The sequence below is a fragment of the Lutra lutra genome, chromosome 12 (assembly GCF_902655055.1).
Source record: "Lutra lutra chromosome 12, mLutLut1.2, whole genome shotgun sequence".
NCBI lineage: Eukaryota > Metazoa > Chordata > Mammalia > Carnivora > Mustelidae > Lutra > Lutra lutra.
Genome location: NC_062289.1, coordinates 63052903 through 63076410, shown reverse-complemented (window position 1 = coordinate 63076410; position 23508 = coordinate 63052903). Strand labels below are relative to the sequence as shown.

The following is a 23508-nucleotide window of genomic DNA, read 5'->3' as shown; positions in this document are numbered from 1 at the left end:
AGTAAGCAGAGAGGCAGGCAGAGAGAGAGAGGAGGAAGCAGGCTCCCTGCTGAGCAGAAAGCCCGATGTGGGGCTCGAACCCAGGACCTGGGATCATGACCTGAGCCGAAGGCAGCGGCTTAACCCACTGAGCCACCCAGGCGCCCCAATAAATGAAATTTTAATGTTATCCTCTGAATTTTGTCCTCCTGCCTAATTCTCTAAACCACTGATTCTCAACCAAAGGGTGAATTTGTGTAAAGAGGGTACCTGTGCATGTGTGTAACTAGAAAAAGCATCTACTTATATTTTTAACCTGGAAATTGAAAAAATAAAAAAGCCTATCTTGAAACATCTAGTAGCATAGGAGGAGGGAATAAGATTTTTCATGCTTTTACAAAGGAATCACAAAATCCATATCATTCAAAGGAAATAAATTATGTTTAAAATAGTTACCAAAATACTAAAAAACACGTTGATATAGTCATATATATGCTGCTTTGCACATACACTAACAAGACAGAGTAACTAATACAATTTTGAAGAAGTGGTGAATATAAACGATAGTCTAAGATGTCCCCGGATATGTGTTATGCAAATATCTGTAATTTCTATTGATAGCAAAGTCACAGCTATATCTAATACCATTGTGGTACTACTGCATTCTTAATTAAAGAAAGCGTGAACTTCCATGTAGAAGTCAGTGAAAATGGAGATGTAATTTTTCTCCATGTAAGTTCATGAGCCCATGAATTTTATCTATGGAACACAATGAGTCAGCAGCGCCTAGGTTAAGACATAATGACATAGAAAGAAACTCTCCAATCAAGCTTGTAACTTTCCTCCCCAGCCTATCACTCCATTCTCAGTACTGACATATTTCTTTTCTATTCTGTTTCTAAAAAGGGGAGATATACTGACATGTATCTGATTTGTAAACCAATGAAATCATTTCGTAAGTTTCCATAAAACATGAGCTTTTGTTTTTCATTTTCTGGAAAACAGGCTACACGTGAAAACTTACCAGAGGTAACCTTACTTGACTGTTCTTCATGTACTCTGCTGCATGTTCATAGTCATCTATCTTCTCAGAGGCAAGTTTGGAATTCTCATTTGCTGGATATGGCTAGGGAAGCAAGTGAAATTCCTAGTTAGGAAATTAAATGAAACTTATAATTCAGAAGTAAAAACAGTAAGTCACAGAAAAAAATAATTAAGAAAATAATCCTTAAGTATTATTTCAGCAATATAAACCACACATTCTTTTGAAATACAGAAAAAAAATGGGAGAAGGGGATCCTCTCCTAACAAAGTAGCTATTATCGACAGTCAACTTTAATGATAATCATAGAATATTTATAGTTAGACAAAACTGTACCTTTATTTAATCACCTCAAGAATCACTTAGCAGCAAACACTTGCATCTCCCGACTCGCAGGGAAAGACCTGTTCTGTTCTGACACAAAGCTGAAGGAAGTTATTATCAAAAGAGCTAAATATTAATTTAAACATTATGGTGATGTACTAGCCATCAGAAACATGAACAGAAATTATAAATAATACAAATGAAAAACTCAAAGTCCTGGTGGAAGATGGTGGTGGAGTAAGAGGCCCAGAGGCTCACCTCATACTATGAATTCAACAAAGTAACTATCAAGTCATCCTAAATACCCCAGGAATCAGTCTGAAGACTGGTAAAACAAACTCTACGACTGAAGGTAGAGAAGAGACCACACTGAAGAAGGCAGAAAATGCAGAGACACGGTTTGGAAAAAGCAGATGGTAGCCACGTTGGTGGGGAGGAAGTTGCAGTCACTGAGAAGGGTGAGAAATAGACCAATATGCAAGGAAGCATATGGGGAAAACAAATCCTCACGCATTTGGCTTGGAAGCAAGAGGGCCTGAATGTCCTGAGTTCTTGCAACCCAGCAGGCTTAAAGCCTGGTCAGTGTGTGTTTGGATCTGGGAAAGCTCAGAGAAGGACACTGGGGCTGCTGTTGAAGAAAAAGCACAGAAACAGCCTGCAGACATATAACATGGAAACAGCAATCTGAAGAGTGCCTGGGGCAGGCAGTGGGAAGGTTAATTGCTCATCTCAGAACATGCCCAAGAGAGCCAATGATCAGAGACTCCTCCAAGAATAAAGGAACTGGCCGGCATCATTTCCTTTCGTAGTCCCTCAGCATAAACACCAGCCACCTGCAGGAACCAGTACTTGTGAACACTCACTACCTAAACTGCTTATGACAATCTGACCCTGCCTACACTCTGGTGGAACAGCCCTTCCCAAGAACCCTTGCCTCAGTCCCACTGTGGTGGGCCCCCTTCCATAGAAAACGGGCCCAAACCCATACCCACACATCTGCCTACCTGGGTGTTTTGCAGGGCCTCAGTTCCAGCAGCAGAGCAAGAAGTCCTATCTCACAAGCAGACCAGAGCACATCTTGATAAAACACACATTCAAGCCAGGGAACAAATACTGCTCACAACAGGCAAAGACAGCCTCTGCAGATGACTAGCCTAAGGACAGAGAGACCAGGACACAACAGCAGAGCACACAAAACACACGCCGAAGACACTCCTGCACACACCAGGCCCTGGGGACCAAGGGCACTATGCGGCAGAGCACTAGAGAACCTCTCTTCCTAAGCCATTATCCTCAAGAACAGGAGATGTAGCTAACTTTCCAACACAAAGAGACACAGACAAATAAGACCAGAGAAATTTGTCCCAAATGAAAATAGGACAAGGCCGTGGCTAGAGATCTAAATGAAACAGATATAAGCACATGCCTGATGGAGAATTTAAAGTAATGATCATAAGAATACTCATTTGACTTGAGAAGAATAGAGAACATCAGTGAGACCATTAACACATGTAACAGAGATATAAAGGGATTAAAAAACAAATGAAAAACACGCATAATGGAATCACAGCAGGCCGAAAGAAGCAGAGGAACAAATTAATGACCCAGAAACCCAGTTGTGGAAAAATATCAAGCTGAACAAAAGAGAGAAAAAAATAAATAGAACAAAAATAACTTAGGGAACTCAATAAATAGAACAAAAGTAAACTTGGTCACGGAATTGCATGGAGCACTGGGTGTGGTGCAAAAATAATGAATACTGTTAATGCTGAAAACAAAATAAAAATTAAAAAAAAAAAAAAAAAAAAGAACAAAAGTAACTTAGGGAATAAATATACCAAAATAAACTTAGAACAAAATAAAATAACATTCATTTATAGTGGTCCTAGAAGGAGAGAAAAAGGGGCAGATAATTTATTTGAAGAAATTAACAGGTGAAAAGTTCCCTACTCTGGAGAAGGAAGCAGATGTGCAGATCCAGAAGCACAGAGAACCCCCATCAAAATCAAGAATAGCAGATCCACACCAAGGCATGCTGTAATTCTATTTGCAAAATACAGTAATGAAAGGAAAATATTAAAAGCAGCAAGACAAAAGAAGTCATTAACTTAGAGGGGAAAACCCATAAGGTTAGCAGGAGATTTTTCCATAGAAACTCCTGAAGCCAAAAGGGAGTGGAATGACATACTGAAAAACACTGAACGGGAAAAATCAGTAGCCAAGAATACTCTATCCAGCAAAGCTATCACTAAGAACAGAAGGAGAGATTAAAGAGTTTCCCAGACAAACAAACCTAAAGGAGTTTGTGACCACTAAACCAGCCCTAAAAGAAATATTAAAGGGGATTCTTCAAGTGGAAAAGAAAGACCAAAAATGACAGTATGAAAGTAGGAAACACAGAAGCAGTAAATATGAATGTTTCTGTAAAAACTCAGTCAAGGAACTCTCAAAATAAAAGGATATGAAACTGGACACCATATACCTAAAACCAGGGAAGAGTAAAGAATGGGTTCAAACTTAAACAACTATCAAATTAATATAGACTGCTATATGCAGAAGATATACACACACCTAATGGTAACCACATGTCAAAACCACTAATATGCAAGGAATAAAAAGAAAGAAATCTAAATATATCACTAAAGAAAACCTGCAAACTATGAAAGAAAAAGAAGAAAGAATCAGGGAAAATCTCCAGAAAGAACCACAAAACAAATAATAAAATGGCAACAAATACATAACCATCAATAATTACTTTGAATGGAAATGGACTAAACATACCGATCAAAAGACACGGGGTAACAGAATGGATAAAAAACAAGATCCATCTATATGCTGCACACAAGAGATTCATTTTAGTCCTAAGAACACCTACAGATTGAAAGTGAGGGATGTGAAAGGGTGCCTAGGTGGCACAGTCTATTGAGTGTCTGACTCTTGGTTTTGGCTCAGGTCAAGATCTTAGGGTACTGGGATTAAGCCCCATATCAGGCTCTACATTCAGCAAGGAGTCTCCTTGGCATTCTGTCTCCCTCTCCCTCTGCCCCTCGCTGCTTCCCATCCTCTCTCTCTCTCTCTCACACAGTAAAATAAATAAATAGATCTTAAAAAAAAAAAAAGAAAGTGAGGGGATGGAGAAACATTTATCATACTAGTGGATGTCAAAAGATAGGGTAGTAGCAGTACTTATATTGCAAAAAATAAATTTTATTTTTTTTAAAATTAACATATAATGTATTATTTGTTTTAGGGGTACAGGTCTGTGATTCATCAGTCCAACACAATTCACAGTGCTCACCATAGCACATACCCTCCCCAATGTGCAATATATTTCAAAACAAAGACTATAATAAGAGACCAAGAGGGGCAGTAGATAATAATAAAGGGGATAATCCCCAAAGAAGTTATGACAATTGTAAATATTTATGCCCCCAACATGGAAGCACCCAAATACATAAAACAATTAATAACAAACATAAAGGAACTCACTGATAAAAATACAATAATAGTAGGTAACTTTAACTGCCCACTTATATAAATGCACAGATCATCTAAACAGAAAATCAACAAGGAAACAATGGCTTTAAATAACACGGCCGACCAGTTGTATTTAACAGGTATATTCAGAACATTCTATCCTAAAACAGCAGAATACACATTCTTTTCAAGTATACATGGAACATTCTCCAGAACAGACTGCACATTAGGCCACAGAACAAGCCTCAAGAAATTTAAAAAAGATCAAAGTCATACCATGCATCTTTCTGACCAGAATGCTATGAAACTAGAAGTCAAGAAAAAATGTACAAAGACCACAAATGAAGGGAAGTTAAATAACATGCTACTAAACAATGAATAGGTCAACCAGGAAATAGAAGAAATAAAAAAAGTAAATGGAAACAAATGAAAACAAACACACAACAGTCCAAACCCTTTGGGAATGCAGCAAAAGCGGTTCTAAAGGGATGCTTATAGCAATACAGGCCTACCTCAAGAAGTAAGAAAACTCTCAAAGAACCTAACCTTACACCTAAGGGATCTAGATAAAGAACAATAAACAAAACTAAAATCAGTAGGAGGATGGAAATAGTAAAGATCAGAACAGAAATAAATGATGTAGAAACTAAAAAACAGCTAAACAAAAAGCAATGAACCTGGAAGCTGATTCTTTGAAAAAAAATCAGTAAAACTGATAAACCTCCAGCCAGACTCATCAAGAAAAAGGACCTAAATAAACAGAATCTCAAATGAGGAAGGCAAAGTAACAACAAACACCATAGAAATATAATTATAAGAGAACATTATGAAAAATTATATGCCAACAAATTGGACAACTAAGAAGAAATGGATCAATTCCTAGAAACCTATAACCTACCAAAACTGAAAAAGGAAGAAATAGAAAATTTGAACATGCAAAGAAATTGAATCAGTCATCAAAAAACTCCCAACAAACAAAAGTCCAGGACAGATGGCTTCCATGCAAATTCTATTAAACATTTAAAAAAGAGTTAATATCTACTCTTCTCAAACTATTCTAAAAAATAGAAAAGGAAAACTTCCAAATTCATTCTATGAGGCCAGCATTGCCCTGATACAAAAACCAGATAGACACCACACACACAAAAAGAACTACAGGCCAATACCTCTGATGAACACAGACGCAAAAATCCTCAACAAAATACTAGCAAACCGGGTTCAATAATAGATTAAAAAAAAAATCATTCACCAGGATCAAGTGGGATTTACTCCTGGGGTGTAAGGATGGTTCAATATTCATGAATCAGTTGTGATACATTACATCAATAAGTGAAATGGTAAGAACCATGATCATTTCAATAGATGCAGAAAACACATCTGACAAAGTACAACATCCACTCATGCTAAAAACCCTCAACAAAGTAGGTTTAGAGGGAACCTATTTCAACAGAATAAAGGTCATATATGAAAACCCAAAGCCAACATCATCCTTAATGGGGAAAAACTGAAAGCCTTTTCCCTAAGAGGTCAGGAACAAGACAAGTATGTTCACTCTGACCATTTTTATTCAGCATAGTACTAAAAATCCTAGCCACAGCAATCGGACAACAAAAAGAAATAAAAGGGATCCAAATCACTAAGGAAGAACTAAAACAAGAAATGGACTTTTAATTACAGAAATAAATGGATGGTTACCGGAGGAAAGATAGTTGGGCAGGATGGGTGAAACAATGGGCAGGGATTAAGGAGTGCACTTGTCCTGATGAGCACTTGGTGATTAAAATGAAAACTTAAAAAAACAAAATACAGAAAAACAACTTGAGTCAACAGAGAACACTGTGAGTTCAAGAAGATAAGGAAAATAACCCAGCCTCTAAATTATGGGCAGTCTCCATATTTCACACACACACACACACACACACACACTGCTTTGTTGTTAAGGCTAAGTTGGTCAAATGTTTATTCAAATTACCTCAAGCATTATTTATTTTTTTTTAAATATTTATTTATTTATTTGACAGAGAGAGATAGCAAGAGAGGGAACACAAGCAGGGAGAGTGGGAGAGGGAGAGGCAGGCTTCCCGCTGAGTGAGAACCTGATGCAGGACTCAATTCCAGGACCCTGGAATTATGACCTGAGCCAAAGGCAGATACTTAATGACTGAGCCACCCAGGCGCCTGGCTCAAGCATTATTTTTAATCCATTTCAAGTAGCATCCCCTTATACTAGGAAGTGAACTGCTCTGTAATACATGTAAATCAGAACAGAATGAACTATATAGAATACTTAATATTTTTAACAACCGTCTATTCTACAAAGCTTACATATTCTTTTTAATTACCTTGTCTTTTTGCAGCAAACCAGCTGGCAAGGACTCAGTTTACACCCAGATCTTCCTGATCAGTTTTGAAGAAAATGATCCGGAAATGTCTACTTTGCTATCTTCTCTTTCCTCTTTCTTTATATGCATCCTACAATAAGCTCAGATACTAAATTCGGCTGTTTGCTGCTTAAGTACATGTTTTTGTACATGCAAAGCACCAGGAAAGATGACACCATACATGCGTGTGTGTGTGTGGCGATTTGTATACATACACTTTTTCTAGTTTTCTATTCTCCCTCAAAATAAAAACAAGCTTCTGCTAACATAAAGTGAATAAAAATATTCTTAATTCTAAAATATAGGAAATACAACTAATGACAAATGTAACATTTTAGTGGTTTAATGGTTTCAAAAAATAATTTAGGATTTAAAAAGGATGCTTCCACTCCAAATTGGGAAAGTTGTATGGATGCAACTACAGCAGGAGACTTTTGTTTAAAAATCACCTATAAAAACTAAAGAAAGTATGAAGGTTAATAGTTTTGTTACCTTGAACAAGTCACATATCCTCTCTGGGCCTCAGACTGCCCATTTTAAAATATGGACGGTCACTGTTTTGCCTACTCTGTGGGGTAATTAGCAAAATAATGAATATGTTTAAAGTACTCTAAAAAAATTCTAAGTTGAATGAACTCTCTGAAGAAGTTCAATGATCAGTTGATTAATATGATCCTATTGATCAAGAATAAAATGTTGGGGTGCCTGGGTGGCTCAGTGGGTTAAGCCTCTGCCTTCAACTCAGGTCATGATCTCAGGGTCCTGGAATCGAGCCCCACATCGGGCTCTCTGCTCAGTGGGGAGCCTGCTTCCCCCCCCGCCTGCCTCTCTGCTCTACTTGTGATCTCTGTGTCAAATAAATAAAATTTTAAAAAATCTAAGAAAAAAAGAAAAGAACAAAATGTTCACTCACCATTTTAGACCTAATACTGAAAAAGGACATAAGGAAAACTAGTCCATGGCTATCCACTCTATTTAAAACTTGTATAGAAACTGTCATTGCTGCAATTAGGGAAAGCACGAAGGAGTCCAGAAGCAGGTCCCAGCAACAATATAGTCTAAAAGACCACATTTTGTTAGAGAGTCAGCAAAGAACAAAATTAGGCATGGTATGAGCTCAACTTAGACCCTGGCCAGGAAGATTTTTAAATCAGTAATGTTAACAAAAGGGCAATACTGTGAAGAAGTAGTGCAATAATGCACCCCTGGGGACATTTGGTAATGTCTGGAGTCATTTTTGGGTGTCACAACTGAGGGCAGGGGTGCTACTAAAATCTAGTGCACAGATGCCGGAGATGTTGTTGAATGTCCTAGTGTGACTAGAACAGCACCTAACAACAAAGAAATTAAAGTCTAAAATGCCAAGAGCCCTGAGGTTAAGAAATCCTATTTAAAAGCAATACTATCCAGAAAATAGAATTTGATGATAGCACCACTCACTCACTCATTCATTCATTCAAGTATTTCCTGAGTACCCACCAAGTAAAGTTTCTATAATAAGCTCTGTCCTAGGTGCTGAAGAGTCTATAGTGATACAAAATAATCCACGACTTATATAAATATTGAGCATCTATATGGCCTTGAAAGGAATCCCAGAAACAGTCAAACAAGTTTACCAAGACCTGGAACGTTTATACCTTTTCTAAACACCTACCTCTAGGGCCTGCATTCGTTTTAACAGCATTTTATTTTCGTTGTTCTAATCTTTTCTTCATAGAACTCCAGAAATGTTTTTTTGTAGACTAGTTTCATATTGTACTTCTTTGCCATTCTGTCCAAACAGATTACTTAATGAAAATGTTTCTGAAATATTTATAATTCCTCTATAGTTTACTTTCACATAACAGTGACAATGTCTGGGGATCATCAAAAAACTATTATAAATTCACAACAGGAGAATACAAAATGAATGAAGAGTAACATGCCAATAATTACATCTATAAGATAACATGCATCCTAAATCTCAGTGGGTCACAGGAAACTCTATTACTGTAACAAATAGGTCAGGAAATAAAATGAAACTCTATTACTGTAACAAATAGGTCAGGAAATAAAATGAAAGCTATGAGATGGGGATGAACATCTATAGGGACACTTTTCTATTAATTCCATTTTATTTAACTTGATCCCTCACAGTGGCATTAAGAACAGCTACCATTCCTTCTTAAAATAGTCTCTTTCATCTCTTGGATTCTCTGACAAGATACACTATTAATTTTTAAACCACATCTTGGGCTGCTTCAGCACAGTTTGTTTTACAAATTTCTTTTACCTAACTTCTAATGTTCTGAAGTTTGGCCCAGAGCATTACTCATTTTCCCTTTCATGACTTCACACAGCATGCCAACAGCCATCTGTAGCTCAGCTCTCTCTTGTCATTCTCATTTATTCCACTGCATCCTAGAAATCTCCACCAGGATGCGTCACAGGTATTCTCCAACTTTCCAAATCATGGCTGAACCCATCTAGATTGTTCTGCCAATCTTTGCTACTTCAGTAAATCTATCTAATGATTCATGCCAGAAACCTCAGAGTTCTCCATGCTACCATCCTCTTTCCAATGTTCCACACACCACTACATCCTCTGTTTACCTATAAAATATTCTTCAAGTAGTTCTTAACACTTCTTTGGCCACCATCTTGCTTTAACTATTACCACCACTCAGCTATACTGCATTGCTTGTTTCCCTGTTTTCATTCTTATTCTCCCTCAATGAATTTTCCAACTACAGCCAGACTGAGCTTTCAAAAAAATACATACATGTCACTTCCCTCATCTACGCCCTGCAGTGGCTTTCTAGCCCACTTAATAGAACACAATTCAAAAGTCTTTTGCATGGCCTCTAATGTACTCATCTATAAGAAATGCTTCCTTGGGGTACCTGGCTGGCTCAGTCCATATAACTACACAGTATGTGACTCTTGATCTCAGGATCATGAGTTCAAGCCCCACACTGGGCACAGAGCTTAATTAAAAAAAAATAATAACAACAATGCTGCCTCATCTTGAGCCACTTGGGCCCTGATTCCTTACAACCCACACAATGGTTTCCTTCAGCTCATTCACATATATTGTCCCTATACCTGGTACATCTCCCTTCTAGTCTTCAACTGGCAAACTTCTTTTCATCCTTTAGATGTTGACTTAAACATCACTTCTTCACAGGTGGATTCCTTAAGTACTCAATTACATGAGGTCTCCACTGTTATACTGTTTTTTCCTACTGCATTTGCCAAAGTTTATAGTATCTGTATTTGTTGACAACATAAGGAGTCTGGAGGATGATCTCAGTAGAAGGTAAAGGAGGAGATGAAGGGAAAATAACTCCTCAACGGTCAATGAGAAGGCTTATGAAGTGAAAGGACAATGGGGAAAGGACAATGAAAAAGAATATGTGTAAGAGCCACTGGGATATGTATGTAAGAGGCATATGTAAGACAGTGCTCCCCATAATTTGAATTAACCCCTTCTTGGAAGACAATGTAAGTTAAGAGTCTCTTTTATGCTAGGCAGTTTCACTTTTCTACCATTAGTCTCCAAAATAAGCCTTCAGAAAATAAAATCAAGTTGTACACCTTAGAATAGCAAAATTACAAAGAACTAAGACTCAATTTGTCCAATTTGAATAAGTTTGCCATATAAAAGCTATGTTTTGCTCATTTTAATAAAACTGCAAAAGCACATCTCAAAATCCTATGCATTTTTCAGATCCTGTCTCACTGACGTGTAACTGTTTTAGTAAATAATCTTTAAAAAATTTATATTATAGTGATGACTTGTGACTATACATGTGTATCACCATTAAACAAATTAAGTACAAAAATTGCTAGTGCTTCCTAGCATTTAAAAAAACTTTCATTTTAAAGGCACCTGAGTGGCTAGAGGACACCTAGAACCAGGTGCATGAGTGGAATACATTCTTGAATCAGGATCTTTTTATCAACACTGCCTATGTGATGTACGAAAGTTCAAAGCTATACTGAAATGTAAAACAACCTTCAATACCTATCCTCATCAAAGGAGGAGCTTTGCTTTATGAAGACTCATTTATATTACAAAGTTACTAACAGTTTAAAAAAATATCTTTCACTATTTTCAATGTCAGGTATTTTCTGCCACAAGATGAAGGCAACAACAAAGTCTCCCTTTCTTATCTACAGGATAAAGTAATTCCATGGATAAAAGAAAACTAAATAACCAAGGTATAAGAAGCTATGGCATAAACCTGAACTTGAGGTTAGTTTTTCTTTTTTCTTTTTACAAAGCTATACTTTTTCTTTGGGTTCCATTTAAAATAAGAAATGAACAAAAATACTAATTTTTTTTCTTTCTTTCTCTTAAGGCAAAAAGAGAAAAGTAACAGATTAATGACATTCTTACTCATTTAGCAATGGAAAATAGACCAAGAATTCAGGGACATCCACAACACCTTCCAAGTTGAAGTCATATTTGCAGCCAAATAAAGGATAATCTCCTTTCTTCTGAAACTTCACAGTATATATCTCATTCCCAAATGATTCTGTTTCTGAAGCTTCAAGGCGTCTTCTATTAAAGGTTATCCCCAAACCAAAATAAAAAGATTAAAGCTGTTATTAGCTCAGACTTATTCTGATCAGATTATGCATGTGAAAAAACTAAAAGATGCAATTTTAAAAAGATACATGATCAGCTTTTTAACTGGATCTGAACTACTTTTAAGAAGCAATACATTAACAGATAATTCACATGCTTGCTAATAAAATTAGGCTGGAAACAGGCTTCACTTCATTATCATGACTACTAGCTAAGTCTTTGAGTATCTGATCTGGAGTTTGTGTAGCACTACAACCTCTGGCTGGGTATAGCATAGGTCTCCAATTTACCCACAAAGATGTTTTAAAGATTCATCTGTAAATCTAAGTTTTGACCTTAAATGTTGAGTATCTACTCAAATACATTATCAAAGTATTCAGCCCTTATAAGATCAACATGGCATGTTTTATGAACTCTATTTGTGATAAACATTTGCTACTTTACAATAAGCCTAATTCTGAGTATCTTATAAACAACAATATATCAAAAGCACTTACATCAGTTCAAAGCTATTGGGAGTAGTACCAATAAAATAACCTCCAGGGCTCAGTCTCTCACAAGCATTTCTGAGCATCATGTCAGCCTGCTCATAGGATTCAAATGAATAATGACAGACAAACTGACAACTGCAGATGTCAAAGCACATTTCTGGGTCACGAAATTTGTTAATCAAAAGTTCCTGAAACAAAATTAAAAATTAAAATGGGTCAAAATTTTGATGTTAACTGCAATATAAAAACTTTTTTGCTAATTAATTTCTAGAATTAGGGTCCTTAAAATAAAGTAGATATGTCCTCCCAACCACCTATTCTTTCTCTCATTATGTATGAGGTCCACAATGAAATGATCTTTTCCTTTTGGTTCAACAGAATTTGATTCCCATTTTCAAGGTAATTTAAAAACTAAGAATGAAATCATGTTTCAAAATCTATCAACCAAATATGACATTTAAGAAAGTTGATGCTTTATTTGACTTTACTTCAAGGCTAAAGTAAAATATCAAACAATAACTGTGATTAAAAAAAAAAAACCCAAACACTCACAAAGCTGGCCTTTGGGATACTTTTTAAAAGTGCCAGTGTTTTTAAAGGTTTCCAACATTCTAGCAGTATACTACCATTTTTCCTTCTCACTTTCATAACACCTCTGTAGTTCTTAAACTTAATAGTTAAGAAATTCAGAAACAAGTAGAAAGTGCAAAACATCAAATTCTGATATATTGGGAACCTACCCTAATAAATTATAAGGTAAACAAAATGTAAGTTCAGTTCTATTTTAAAATACTGGAAAATAAATCTTGTCGGAATAGAAAAGCAACAAATGATTTCTAAACTTCAGATTATTAGAAGTAAAAAACCCCCGGAAGTACTCAGTGGGTCATCTAAGGAAATTTATCATTAATAGAATTTCTAGCTGAAACTGAAAATACATGTCCTGAGACTTTCAGTGTTTCAAAGGACATTCTAAAAGAACTAACTGCTTTTTAAACACATCACTCAGCCAAACTAAAAATATTAAACATAAATTGACAAACTGAAAAAAATTCTGTACCTTTGAACAATCAGCAGTTACAAATTCTGCACTGAAAATAAATTCGTTATCACGACAACGATTTTTCATGTCCTCATACCGCTGCTGACACTGTTTGACAGAAACATCAGCGATATCTGGAAGCAGGACAGGCGTTAGTAACTAGCAACAAAGGCCCACAGAGATAAGATGTAAATGCAAAGATGGTTCAAATCTATAGACATTTAGCATGAAATCTATCCTTAGTAAGAGCAAAAAAGGTTCTATTTCCTTTAAAACAAAAAGTATCTCTTCCAATGTAAATGCCTTATTATTTTTCAAAAAGATAAAAAGCTTTCTCAATAGGTAGTGATAACAGAAAAGTTCTACCATGATTTTTAAATGCTTATTCCAAGTTAAATGCAAAAAGTTTAGACTCCAATTTGAATTATAAAATGTAAACTATATGCCCAACTTTGAAAATATCAAGGCCCAGCTTTGAAAATATCAAGTTTATTTTTTCTTAATAAAAAGTTACTTGCTTTTTCCTGTGGTGGGATTTGCAATAGTGATGCAAAAGCACTGGAAAGTAAAGCTGGCACCTTATCATGAATACAAGCTAGTAGTGCACAGGTAATACTTGATATCTTCTTCACCACTATAAACTAGCATGGGGGAAAAAACCGATTTCATTTTTAAATGTTCTTGATAAAGCAGTAAAAGTTGATTTTATTAAATCTTGGTGCTTTTTCAATATTCTGTGTAATGAAATGGAAAGTAACAGAACATCTGTGTTCCCTAGTAAAGTCTGAACGGACTGGTGTGACTGTGCTGTGAGCTGTACTGGCCACTTTTTTTTTCTTTATATAATTTTTTATTATTTTATTAACATATAACGTATTATTAGCCCCAGGGGTACAGATCTGTGAATCGCCAGGTTCACACACTTCACAGCACTCACCATAGCATATACCTTCCCCAATGTCCATAACCCCACCACCCTCTCCCTACCCCCCTCTCCCCAGCAACCCTCAGTTTGTTTTGTGAGACTAAGAGTCTCTTATGGTTTGTCTCCCTCCCGATCCCATCTTGTTTCATTTATTCTTTTCCTACCCCCCAAATCCCCCACGTGGCATCTCAACTTCCTCATATCAGGGAGATCATATGATAATTATCTTTCTCTGTCTGACTTATTTCGCTAAGCATAATACCCTCTAGTTCCATCCATGTCGTCGCAAATGGCAAGATTTCATTTCTTTTGATGGCTGCATAGTATTCCATTGTATATCTATACATCTTCTTTATTCATTCATCTGTTGATGGACATCTAGATTCTTTCCATAGTTTGGCTATTGTGGACACTGCTGCTATAAACATTCCGGTGCACGTGCCCCTTTGGATCACTACGTTTGTATCTTCAGGGTAAATACCCAGTAGTGCAATTGCTGGGTCATAAGGTAGCTCTATTTTCAACTTTTTGAGGAACCTCCATGCTGTTTTCCAGAGTGGTTGCACCAGCTTGCATTCCTACCAACAGTGTATGAGGGTTCCCCTTTCTCCGCATCCTCACCAGCATCTGTCATTTCCTGACTTGTTAATTTTAGCCATTCTGACTGGTGTGAGGTGGTATCTCATTGTGGGTTTTTTTTTTCACAGTCAAGTGTTTTCACTTGAAAGCAGTACTGACAGACAAACTGGTTACTTAGACTTTATAATCTGGCAGACATTTTCTTGAAAATGAATCAAGTGAGCCTCTCACTTCAAGCAAAATAAAGGACAGTATTTGTTACCAAGGATAAAACCTGAGATTTCAAGTGAGAATTACAACTTGAAACACTTGCGTCTACCACCATGGGCTGGGCGTCTTCCCAATACTTAAAACGTCTGATTGGTGGCAACATTAAAAAAAATGTGATTTCTTGATGTCAACATTTAGAAGATCTGCATAATATTAGTGGACATTATTTTCCAAATATCACAAAATCTTGCAGGGCAGAAAATCCATTCAAAGCACAAGAGAGACCAATGGATTTAAGTATAACAGAATACAAAAATTTCACTGACACAGATTCAAATGCTACATTATAACTATCTTTAAGGAACTACCACCTGTGGAGTTTGGATACAGTATGAAAGATGAATATGCTCAATTATCTGAAAGGACTGTTAAAGTAGCCCTTCATCTTACAACTCCTTTTCAAATAACACATCTCAACACAGTGAATGCAGAAACAGGTATGAAAACCCAGTTGTCTCCTATTATTCCAGACTCTAAAAGTATTCGGAAAAATATTTAAAGTGCTAGTCTTCTCGCTAAACTTTATGTCTTAATGAATAAAAATACTATTTTAATTCTCAATTTTAATTTCTATAATCAATAGCTATAGCTACATATACAGTACCTTTCTGGGTCATAAGGTAGCTCTATTTTCAACTTTTTGAGGAACCTCCATGCTGTTTTCCAGAGTGATTGCACCAGCTTGCATTCCCACCAACAATGTAGGAGGGTTCCCCTTTCTCCACATCCTCGCCAGCATCGGTTGTTTCCTGACTTGTTAATTTTAGCCATTCTGACTGGTGTGAGGTGGTATCTCATTGTGGTTTTTTTTTTCACAGTCAAGTGTTTTCACTTGAAAACACGTCCTGGTGGTCCTCAATTTTTTTTTTTAATTTTATTTATTTATTTGATAGAGAGAGATCACAAGCAGGCAGAGACAGGCAGAGAGCGAGGGGGAAGGAGGCTTCCCGCTGACCAGGGAGCCTGATACGAAGCTCCATCCCAGAACCCTGAAATCATGACCTGGGCCAAAGACAGATGCTTAACCATCTGAGCCACCCAGGTGCCCCAGTGGTCCCCAATCTTAAAAATAAGGGTATATAGTGTTTATAAAACCAAAAAAGTTAAGTGTTAATTTAGGTAACTTCACAGGTGATGCTATGTACTTCACCTCATTGGAAGAATATAACATCTGCTTGTCCCACTTTAGTGTTAGGCTGACTAGTGAGTTCAGGTGCTTGATTCATTCAGTTACTAAATTCCATCAACCTTTCTCACCTAATAGCTTTAGCAACTTTTTATGATTGTTGCTTAGATCTATCATTTCATCAAGGATGGAAAATAGTGATTTTCATCAGTGCTACTGCACTTACTCATTCTGATTTTTTAATAGAGTGGAATTTCCCTTTTCAACCACTTGGTCATCTTGAAATACAGTTCACATAGGGTAAGGAAGATACCCCAACCGTTAATTTATGAATTATAAAATGATGAATAAGTTTCCTAGCATCCTCCAAGGGTGAACAACAGGTTTTTTTCTTTTATTTGATGTGTTTCAATCCACTGAAATCACTATTCCTTTTGATGATGAAACTGTCCTCTTTGGCCAATGGAAGTTTCAAGTTTGTGCTTTAGACGTGGCTCCATCTTTGATTACTTCCCTCCTTTTAGGGAGGACAAGTTATCCCAGGCTCATTAACTATATTATGTAACACCATCAGTAAAATCTCAAAACTCATTTGAAAAAACACCCATCTCAAACACAGCCACAGATATCTTCTTCTAAGATATTTTAGTGTCATGTGATACTGAGATTCTGTTTATTTTCCAATTACCTGATGGATCACAAATTATTCTTTCCCATGTCATTATTTATCTTACCTGTACAAACTAGCTTGTTAATTCTTCCCTTTTTCCACTTGAGCAAATCTCCACCTTTACCACATCCCAGGTCCAAAACAGTGATATCACGTTTTTTTTTCTGTCGTACCTTTTCTAAAAATTCCCCTAAAAGAGAAAAATGTCATAATAATCATTTCTCCATTTTTACTACAGCATGAACTGTTACACCTAATACCTACTAACACCTGCCTGACATTATTATAAACTATTAAATGTTCTTTTATGTAGTTAATTTGTAACTTCTGGTGAACATTTCATTTATATCAGAATATATGTCTAATATTTTAGAAAGTTCATATAGGTTTGTGAAGGTTATTTTTAGAATTTGACTAAACATTGAATAGCAGATATTTTAAATTCTAATTAATATAAGAAAGTTCAACACTTGTTCATATGAAAAAAAATTACTCATAATTTTTGTAGTTTTCTCTTTCTAAAAACTAAACATTTAGCTTATAATATACCTAACTAATTCAAAATAATTATGGAATAATAAGAGTGCCTGACTTTTATAAAAGATGTCAGGCTTACCACCAAAACCAATACAAGAACTAGTCCAAAAACTATACATACCTCTTAATTTTACTGTGATGAAAATTCTTTTTTTTTTTTTTTTTTTTTAAAGATTTTATTTATTCATTTGACAGAGAGAAATCACAAGTAGGCAGAGAGGCAGGCAGAGAGAGAGGAGGAAGCAGGCTCCCCGCCGAGCAGAAAGCCCGACGTGGGGCTCGAACCCAGGACCTGGGATCATGACCTGAGCCGAAGGCAGCGGCTTAACCCACTGAGCCACCCAGGCGCCCCTGTGATGAAAATTCTTAAAACACTCCAAAAAAATGAAATCTTTCATCCCAATCTACCAAATCACATTGATAACCAATAAATAGTATCAATAGGACCCCATACATCAATAGTCAAATGGTTCAAATATCAGTTAAAAGCATATTAGTATTCTTAGACAACTGAAGTATTCAGCAATTCTAAAACCTGATATAATACGGATTTGTAGATCTATTCTTCCTCTATTACTCTGTGTTTAACATTTCCTATTTCATGTGTGTACCATTTTGACTGCTAAAATATTCACAGGGAGCCTGGCTCAGGTCATGATCTTGGGGTCCTGGGATCAAGCCCTGTGTCAAGTTCCCTGCTTAGCAGAAAGGCTGTTTCTCCCTCTCCCTTGCCTCCCACCATCTGTTTTCTCTCTCTTAAAATAAATAAGCAAAATCTAAAAAAATAAATAAATAAAAAAAAATAAATTCTGTATGAATATTTCTGGCTTTCACTGTCTGTAGGATCTTAAAATAATTTCAATAGAAGCACAAATGTTCTATATTTAACTTTCTGCTATTAATCTTAAAAAAACAGCATAACCAGAGTGCCCAGGTAGCTCAGTTGGTTAACTGGTCAACTCCTGATTTTGGCTCAGGTCATAATCTAGGGTCTTGGAATTGAGCCGCATATCAGTCTCCAAGCTCAGTGGGGGATCTGGTTGAGGATTCTCTCTCTCCCTCCCTCCCTCTGCCCTTCCCCCAACCCATACGAACACACACACATGCACTCTCTAAAATAAATAAATCTTTTTTAAAAAATAGCATTAACAAATATGGAATAAGTAAAAAACGACTCTTTATTTCCATACAGTAAGACTAGTAAGAGGGAAAATCATCATGAAACATTACTCAGAGATAGCTTTATCACATTCAAGCAGTTACTAAGCTGTACAAACAAGAAAGAAAAAAATGAATGACCAAGAATGGGCAATGAGAAGAGAAAGGGGAAAAAAGCCAGAGAAGGAAGTAGAATAGACCACACTGATTACACCAGGACCAGAAAGACAGGTGCAGATAGCAATGCACCCATTAAGGGAGTTGCTTGAACAGCTGAAGGAGGAAAGGAGAGTATAAATATGTGGGGAGAAAAAATTTTTGCTAAGTCTGACTTAAGACTTTTTTAAAATGACCTGTTTCCTTGATTATAAAAATAATACAACTAATGATGTGAAAAATATGGCTGAACTTAAAATATTTATTCAATGAATAAATATATGAATAAATGACACATCAGAAAAAAAATACCCTAGAAGTTATCTATATTGCTGAGGATGATGAGGAACAGAGGAAAAGAAATTAGGACTAGAGTCCATAAATTACCTTAGAAGTATAGATTAAAAATGCCATAATACTAACCTTAAAAATAAAAGGGGAGGGGTTGACGAGCCAACATTCAATTACCCTAGCTGAAAACTAGTAGAGACAAATAAGTCATATTTCTGTAATAAAACATGAATATTAAAAACAAAGTGAGACAGAAAATATTAGTATGTGTTCAAAATAATGACCCTAGTTCCCACTCCTAATACTATTCAGAATGAGTAATGTACCTTTAAAAATTATTCAATTATTGGGGAGCCTGGGTAGTTCAGTCAATTAAGCATCTAACTTGATTTTGGCTCAGGGTTGTGGGATCAACCCCTGGTGTCAGGCTCTGAACTCAGCGGGGAGTCTGCTTGAGATTCTCTCTCCCCCTCTTCCTCTACCCCTCCTGTTCGTGCTCTCTCTTTCTCTCACTCTCACTCTAAAATAAGTAAGTCTAAAAAAAAAAAAAAAAAGGTAAATTATTGGGGCACCTGGCTGGCTTAGTCTGTAGATCATGTGACTCTTCATTTTGGGGTTTTAAGTTCAAGCCCCATGTTGGGTGTAAAGATTATTTTTAAAATCTTTAAAATAAATAAGTAAAATAAGAATTAGTAAATTATCATCAAAACTAGTAGGAAGTACCCATAATTAGCACCTTATTCTTTCTAGTGTAATCATGAAAGCATTTTCACTTTATCTGAGGCTGGCTTTTAAAAAAACCAAACAACCCAAAAACCTTACTTAAAAAACTTCAAAGCCCACTGGCTTTTAAAAATTCTCTAAATTTGGGATGCCTGGGTGACTCAATTGTTCAGCATTTGCCTTCAGCTCAGGCCCTACATGGGGCTCCATGCTCAGTGGGGAGCCTGCTTCTCCCTCTGCCTGCCACTCCCCCAGCTTGTGCTCTTTCTCTCTCTCTGACAAATAAATAAATCTAAAAAAAAAATCTCTAAACTCACATAAGGAATCTGACTACTTAATATGCTAGATATACAAAGCAATAAATATATTCTGAATCAGATTTTTACCAAAGATTTCCATTTTAATTCTAAAGATGAGTCTCCATAAATAAAATGCAGGCTCCAAAAAGTTGAATGTCTTCATCAAGTCTCAAAGTAAACTTTATTTTTCCCTAGACACTTCACAAGAAAAACAAGTACAATGAAAAATCTCCACATAACCATTTGACTCATTAAAGGTCTAGAGATGAAAAATCATGACCCTGACCATTTTCTTGACCTAATAGAAGCTGAATACTTAATCCAACATTATGTCACTGTTCTAAAACTATTAAGAGTAAAATAGAATAATTACTTAATAGCACTAGATAATCTTAAGTATAAAAGGAGCACACTGCCTTTTGAAAGCCTAATTAACTTATGAACTTAATATCAATTAAACTCATATATCTTATGTAGTCCAAAAGTAAATATGAAAAGAATTATCTTGAAGGTCTAGTTTTAATTTTTGCTCCAGTTTTATGAAGTCAAGACTTGGTATTAATGAACAGGAAGGAAAGACTTAACGATTTAGCATATGAGTAATCATTCAGGGAAAAAAAGAAACATAAGCAGAAATAAAAAACTCCAAGCTATAAATCAAAAATCAATCAATCATACCAATGAGGACGCTTTTCATCCAATTATTAAAGTTTCTTAGGTAAAAAATACGGCTTTGGCTACGCTTCTCCAAACCAACTTCCTGTAGTTCATTATAGTGGGCAGCCACGGCTGAACTGTGTCCCTCTTCTACCTTCTGAAAATAAGAGAATGGAACAAAATTTAGAATCAGAACATGGCAAAAATGAGCTAAAAGAGCATCTGACCTATATAAGGATAAAATACAAATGAAATTGGTAAACTTGAACAAGGAATGGGATGGATGACAAAAATCCCACTAATTATAATCACACCTAAGATTTGTTCTCCCCTGTTCCCTATTTTTAAAAACATCTCTTGGTTTAAGATTTTCATCTTGATCTTTCATCTGTATAATTTTGGTCTCAATGTCTAAATAAAATCAGTACTCTTCCAGAGTTCTGATTTATTCAATTCAATAAATGTGAATCAGAGGATTGGGTTCCTACAAGAGAATAAAATAGGAACAAGTTATATTTTTTTATATTATTATGTAAAATTGATGCAAGCATTAAATGAGATAACACACACAAAGGAATTAGAACTCATTAAGCTATGTTCAGGGTCAATGTTTTTTGTTTTTTCTTTTAATCTATTCCAACAGTTTCCATTTGTGCTACCTACCTAAGACACCAAGCATTCTGTAAGAATGCCACAGTATATAAAGGGCTTCAAATTCCCACACTTCCCTGTTCAACCAAATTGCTTCATCTTTTACCTGTCTTATGTATCAGGTTTAATATTTTTACTTGGAAAAAAGGGTCTTGCTGCTGGTAAAGTTTGAAAACTGTGTGTATAATACAAGCTCCTCTCTGTTACGAGGATTCACACGGTACCAATGGCAAAAGCCTGGCCTAACACTTTACTCTCCAGGACTGATGCCAGAACTTTTACTCATTCACTAAAGTACTCCTTCCATCCAAACTCATCTTCTGCCTCAGATTCCTGCATAATATAATATTCCCAGATGAAAATAACTTGCTGTCCCTTGTTCTACACTACCCATCCAAAATATCAGGCTTATGTAACTACCCCAATGAGAAGCTGGAAACAATATAGTTAAAGGAATCACATTAAAAGGTGGGTGTAATGTTGAAATTTATCTTTTAAGTCATAATCTCTTCTATTTCTGACACAGGAAAGTGATGAACACATAATAAAAAAGGAAAAAAAGTATATCATTTGGAACTTAACACTTGTCTTTTTTAAAACACTGAGAAAAAGCAAATTATAAAAACTAGCTTTCAAGTTTCTAGTGAAATTAGAGTTCTTAAATAACAAAAATTATCTCAATTAGCATTAAGTTTCACCTAAATAAAAGCAACTAAATTACAGGAGTTAAAAGCCTACTCTATCTTAAGACATTATCTATTACTAATAGAACATTCTTAAGGTTTAAGATTAAATAAAAAATATTCACAACAGTTCCACATTTCAATGACACATCCCATTATGAATAAAAAAATACATTCAACATACTTTTTGCTTTTCAGGAACATCCTCAAGTTCTATTTTTCTCTTTTTCTGTGTGCCATCTCCAGTAGAAGGTTCATCTTTTGGAAAATCATCCGTTTCCATTCTTCTTTTCCTTGAAATGCCTTCATCATCACCAGAACCTTTTTCCTCTGGGACAATTTCAGCATCAAGTTTCCTTTTCTTGGTTGGAGTATCTTCCCCACAACTAGAACTTTCCTTTATAAGATCATCTTCAAATTCCATTTTTCTCTTTTTTGGTGTGTCTACTTGTCCACAGATAGGAGCCTTTTCAGAAAGGCCAGTCCCAGGAGTGGTTGTGTTTTCATTAATACTGAATGAAGATTCTGTTTCCAAATCTACTGATGCTTTTGCCTCTTCAAGAGAGATCTTTCCACACTCCTCTGCTTTTGCAGAATTTTCCATTTTTGCTTACTTAAATAGATAGTAAAACTTCATGAACTAACACTGGAATGGCAAAAATTTGATATTACTTGTAAACACAAGTACCGAAACTTTAAATCAATTTTAACCAGAAGCCAGCCATTTCATTTCAGTAACCAACTAGGAGTTTTTTAAAAATCTCATTATAGTGAGAATACTGAAAACATTAACTGATATATGTTACAGATGAATCTCTGAATATATAGGGAAGTACTAATTGTAATGCCTAAACATACACACAATCTTACCCATAAAAGTCATTACTGGCATTGAAACTGACTGATAAGTTGGGGGGGTGGTTATTACACAAGCACTAGTTCCATTTCTATTCTGATCCTCAATTTATAGCCTTGGTTCCCAAATTGTGAGCTGGACACTATAACAAACTTGTACAGGCACAGCAGGACACTTTAAAATTTTAAGGGAAACCCTGGTATCTGACATATGGAAGATACCACGAATACAGCTTCAAATAGAGCAGCGTCAACTGAACAGACCGCACTACATTCCTTTCAATGCTATCAGAACCTGTGTAGCTGAGATTTTGGTGGCACCACAGGAAATCAATGTGAAACAGGAAATGAAGTTGGCAATGTCAAATCTTATTTCAAAGCTTGAGAAACTGTGCAGTACCCAATAGGTGTACACATCCTGTTAGTAAGCACTGATGGTTAATGAAAAATTAAACACAAACATTATTTTTTCCTTTCAACGTGTGTATTATTTTTTAAGTACTTATTAAGACATAAATACTAAATTCTTTGGATTTAAGTACTTACTAAGCAGAACTGGTGGGTATTTCTTTTGACCTACTGATACTGAAAAAATAAAAATTCAGAGACTAAGGGCACC

General features: G+C 35.8%; 1 protein-coding gene across 1 annotated transcript in view; it reads right to left on the bottom strand.

The window, feature by feature from the left end:
- RNMT (RNA guanine-7 methyltransferase) overlaps nt 1-23508 on the bottom strand; it is a 33018-nt gene that overhangs the window by 7700 nt on the left and 1810 nt on the right. The window contains 9 exon segments of the mRNA XM_047696980.1: nt 1004-1105; nt 8858-8904; nt 8907-8974; nt 11585-11749; nt 12274-12455; nt 13328-13443; nt 16944-17069; nt 20722-20857; nt 22219-22680. Coding sequence (XP_047552936.1) covers nt 1004-1105; nt 8858-8904; nt 8907-8974; nt 11585-11749; nt 12274-12455; nt 13328-13443; nt 16944-17069; nt 20722-20857; nt 22219-22638 — 1362 coding nt within the window. The 5' untranslated portion in view covers nt 22639-22680.